This window comes from Brachycentrus maculatus, unplaced genomic scaffold, assembly GCF_059751285.1.
Source record: "Brachycentrus maculatus isolate JH-2025_06_01 unplaced genomic scaffold, ASM5975128v1 h1tg000003l, whole genome shotgun sequence".
Classification (NCBI taxonomy): Eukaryota; Metazoa; Arthropoda; class Insecta; order Trichoptera; family Brachycentridae; genus Brachycentrus; species Brachycentrus maculatus.
In genome coordinates this window covers 1,746,114-1,751,102 of record NW_028280758.1, presented here as the reverse complement: position 1 = coordinate 1,751,102, position 4,989 = coordinate 1,746,114, and the positions used below count along the sequence as shown (strand labels likewise).

The window sequence follows — 4,989 nt, the reverse complement described above, 5'->3', positions numbered from 1 at the left end:
AGATTTCAGAGTCACCTGGACGTTATGTTATTTTAAAAAATGAGAATCATGCATTTCAAAGATGAAAATCCCAACCAGCTGTGTATAGGCAGCAAAAAATACACTTCTGCAGACTTATCTACTGAACTTCTGGTAAGCGCTATTGTCGCTTTTTTATATACAAAACCGATTTTGACCATCCATTTTTTTTTTGAATTACCTAACGTCTAAGTGACTCTGAAATCTAGCTACGGCTTATGCAACACCGTTTATCATGTCCCTACTCAGGCTTCCGAAATTAGATATAGTATATAGTCATTCTATTAGTTCCGATAAAAGTTGTTCTACAAGTGAGTTTTTGAAAGTGTACCGAAACATTCGCTGTCATCTGCGATTTTTACTCTATGCTGGTTGAAAACTTTCGATAATCTCTGGCGACGGTCTTTGACACTGGTCAACACTGTTCTTGTATATATTTTTTTTAATCGTTTTGTCAAGTCAGCGGTGATATCGCGATAACAATACTTTGATAAACTTGTTTGTCAGAAAAACGAAGAGTTCTGCGACGCTCGTCATAGAGTTAGTTCCTTCAGAGTAATATATCTAAGGAGGGTAAAGTCCAACATCTTACCGGTTTTAGCTTGCGCAATTTTGTTTCCTCACTTCTAATAAAGAAGGCCGTGACTTGTAGAAAGTAAATTTTTTCGTGTTTAAATATTTTTTCAATTCAATTTTGCGATGGCACCTACTAAAGTTTACGTGATCGGGGTCGGTATGACCAAATTTGAAAAGCCAGGGAAAAGGGATGATTTCGACTACCCCGCTATGGCGAAGGAAGCCGTGACCAAGGCTCTGAGCGACGCGAAGGTTTCGTATACGACTGTCAAGCAAGCTTGCGTCGGATACGTCTACGGTGACTCTACTTGCGGACAGAGGTGTCTGTACGAAGTCGGAATGACAGGTATCCCTATTTATAATGTAAATAACAACTGCGCGACTGGTTCCTCCGCTCTATTTCTGGCCAAGCAACTCGTAGAAGCAGGCAACGACTGCGTCTTGGCTTTGGGATTTGAAAAAATGGAAAAAGGCTCCCTCAGTTCAAAGTTCAACGATCGTACTAACCCCCTGGACAAGCACGTCGAGAAGATGTTCGACCTCTCGGGCATGGACGGGTCGCCGGTAGCGGCTCAGCTATTTGGAAACGCCGGAATCGAGCACATGAAGTTGTACGGAACGAAGCCCATCCATTTTGCTAAGATAGCTCATAAGAATCACAAACATTCCGTTAACAATCCGTACTCGCAGTTTAGAGACGAATATTCTCTCCAACAAATTTTGGATTCGCCTAAAGTTTTCGGGCCGTTGACCAAATTGCAATGCTGTCCTACCAGCGACGGAGCCGCAGCGGCCATTCTGGCCAGCGAGGAGTTTGTCATCAGGAACAATCTCAAATCGCAGGCGGTGGAGATCCTGGGCATGCAGATGGCCACAGACCCCGAGTCTTCTCTGTCTAACAGCAATATCAAGGTGGTGGGATCCGACATGACGGCTTTAGCAGCCCAGCGGCTGTTTGCGTCGACGGGAACGCGCCCCGAGCAGGTGCAAGTGGTGGAGCTGCACGACTGCTTCTCCGCTAACGAGCTGATCACGTACGAAGCCCTGGGCTTGTGCGGCAAAGGACAGGCGGGGGCCATGATCGACGCGGGGGACAACACCTACGGGGGCAAGTATGTGGTGAACCCCAGCGGGGGCCTGATCTCCAAGGGTCACCCCCTGGGCGCTACGGGGCTGGCGCAATGCTCGGAACTTGTTTGGCAACTGAGAGGAGAAGCCGGCGCTCGACAGGTAATTTAACTTTCATTAAATTTAAACTTATTTTATAAAACAATATTATCTATCTATTTTTCTCATAAATGATTTGTTTTATTTAGCAAATTTATTTTTGTGTTTATATTTACCAAGTACTAATACAACAGCGGTTTACAATCTGAGGCTTCGGCAGAAGAAGGCAGCCGGAGTTTGATAGAGGATTTTACAAACACAGGTTCAACTCACAGGAGTTTAACAATTTTATTTACACAGCCAGAGATTTTCCTCATTTATAAATGAAATTCTCCTTACCCCATTAACTGCCAATTGGATTTTCGTAAAAAAAAATCTGTTTTATTTCACAATAAAGGTATAAATACAGTAATTTTGTTAGTTTTGATATAATTTTATGGCAAATTCGTCGCTCACTCCTTTCAGGAACGTCATAAATCAAAAAACTTGATTTTTCAGGAGAACGTTTTTTTAGGTAAAACCCGAGGGTTTTTTCTCCATTTGAAAAATATTAGGTATATTTAAAAAATAATTAAACAATACCTTTTCTTCAAAATGCAAAAACAACATTTTCTGCCCTGTAGCGGGTAAATATTAATTTTAAAAATATGCCCCTTTTGCTGGGATATAGTACATTTTCTGGGCATTCCGAAAACATGCACAACTGAAAATTGTCAATTTTCGATTTATGACATTCTTGAAAGGAGTGAGCGATGTGGGTACAGGTAACCGACACAGCGGAATTGGAAGAATTTGAGAGATGGCGCTGTATTAACCGCCTTGTTAGTGCAAGTGCGGGGTAGTGTCCATTCTGAATAGCAATTTATATCGCACGTTTCTGATAACTCATAAAATTAAGTTGTAACAAGGTATACAGTGTCAGCCACCAGTGGCTGACATGGCAGTCTACACGTTAACCAAACAATAGATAAAATATAAACATTACTCAATAAATCAAAGCAAATGATCAATGTGTATGTTGACCCGTTAAATTTTAAATATGGTGGGAAAAACTCGACAATTTCCCTGGGAAAATATTGTCTTTTTGTGGAATTGGTGTTCCTCCAAGCGCTAGCAATTAATTAACCCTACACTGCATAGTGTATCAAATTTTTTAAATACCAAAAGTTAGTGCTAAAACGTCCTTTAAAAATATAAGCAACCATTCTTTGTTGTTACTGATTAGATACATTCATAACTCACGTATATAGTTCATAATTTAGCCAAAAGACGCGCTATGAACGCCAAAATAATAACTTCACTTGTCTCTCGAAGACCAACTGTCAATGCAGTCATGCAGTCATGCAGTGAAGGGTTAAGGGTTTCTCGACCATATCGCTCACTCCTTTCAACAACGTCATATATCAAAAAACATGATTTTTCAGGAGAAGGTTTTTAAAGTTTAAGAAAATAATCAAAGGTATTAAAAATAAATATCAAGTCACTTATTGAACTTTTTACTGTGCAACAGATCTTTTTAGGTAAAACCTGAAGGTTTTTTCTCCATTTGAAAAATATTTAGTACATTTAAAAAAATTATTAAACAATACCTTTTCTTAAAAATGCAAAAACTATTTTTTCTGCCCTATAGCGGGTAAATATTAAGTTAAAAATATGCCGCTTTTGCTGGGATATAGTACATTTTCTGGGCATTCCGAAAACATGCACAACTGAAAATTGTTGATTTTTTTATATATGACGTTGTTGAAAGGAGTGAGCGATGTTAGTTTGGTGCAATTTAGTATACATTACAATCAGAATACGGGTAGTTCTCAACTTTTTATCATTTGATTTTTCAAATGGTACTTACACTATTAACTAGCTTCAAATAATATTCGTCTGTATTTAAGTTTTTCGGGAAATATCTGATAGTATTTTTCTGCCGCTTTAATTTTTGTTTAGTTAGTCGATTGCAACTTTGCGGTACAAAATTGAAGCAGTTTATTGAATCCGATCATAAGGAATTGTGTATATTTTAGGTGAAAGGAGCCCGTTTAGCTCTGCAGCACAATCTGGGACTCGGTGGAGCCGTTGTAGTGGCCCTCTACAGGAAAGGATTCCCCTCTTATGGACCTGCAGCCGCTGCTGCAGCCCATTCTCCCGAGATCTTCCAAGCCCACAAGTATCTCAGCATTCTCAGTGAAGCCATGGCGGAGGACAAGGACAACCTCATAGAGAAAGTCAGAGGTATCTACGGGTTTAAAGTCAAAAATGGGCCCAACGGTGCCGAGGGCTACTGGGTCATCAACGCCAAAGTCGGCAAGGGCAGCATCGCTTTCAACGGAACCGAAAAGCCGGACGTCACCTTTGTCGTCAATGACTGTGACATCTCTGAACTCATATCTGGCAAACTAAACCCTCAAAAAGCATTCTTCCAAGGAAAGATCAAAGTTCAAGGAAACATGGGCTTGGCTATGAAGCTTGCAGATTTGCAAAAGACCGCTGCGGGCCGTATAGAAGAGTTAAGATCAAAATTGTAAAAAAAATATTGATAGCAGCTGATTTCAGAAATAATATTTCTTTTTTAAACCTTCTATCGTAAATACTTTTTTTATGTAAAGACATTCACAAAAAACATGCATGACTATATACATATAACATCAAAACATAGCTGGACTAGTTTTTCTTTGTAAATTTCACAACATTAAGATAAAAAAATATAAGACATACAAGAATAACAATTGTGCTCAAGTAAATTGGAATCACTTGAAAAATCATCAATCAAAAAAATAAAAATAAACAACATAAGCAGGTAATGATAATTTCATAATATAGCAATGTGATTAATTTATTCTGAAATACTGACAAATTATCTCCAAATATGTCAATCTCTCACATTGTGCTTATGCATGGCATCGTATCCTTTGCACATGTGGGAGATGGTAGATGAAAACTTACCAACTTTGAAGATGTCTTTATTGCGCAGTCTTTGGTCAGCATGTAGATTTATGTGGTGAAGGAAAGACGCATCGGGGTGATAATGTAAGATCTTATACAACCAGCTGAGGGCTATAACATTTCATCTTTTTTGAAGCAAAAATTCAAAAGAATTATAAAAATAATTCTACCTTATGTAAATTGAACAATGAGGACTCCATATAGAGCTATATATATGTAACCATATATTTTCTAAAATACTGCGCATCAAAGATGTGATTTCAAAAATTCAAAATTTTCCAAAGACAGTGC

At 38.7% G+C, this 4,989-nt stretch overlaps 1 protein-coding gene across 1 annotated transcript; it reads left to right on the top strand.

Annotated features, from left to right (window-relative positions):
• The first annotated feature begins 402 nt into the window (after positions 1-402).
• Positions 403-4,536, top strand: ScpX (Sterol carrier protein X-related thiolase). Its single transcript, XM_088267977.1, has 2 exons — positions 403-1,824; positions 3,780-4,536. The coding sequence occupies exons 1-2, from the start codon at positions 718-720 to the stop codon at positions 4,278-4,280; spliced, it is 1,608 nt and encodes a 535-aa protein (XP_088124103.1). The 5' UTR covers positions 403-717; the 3' UTR covers positions 4,281-4,536.
• Positions 4,537-4,989: the final 453 nt, after the last annotated feature.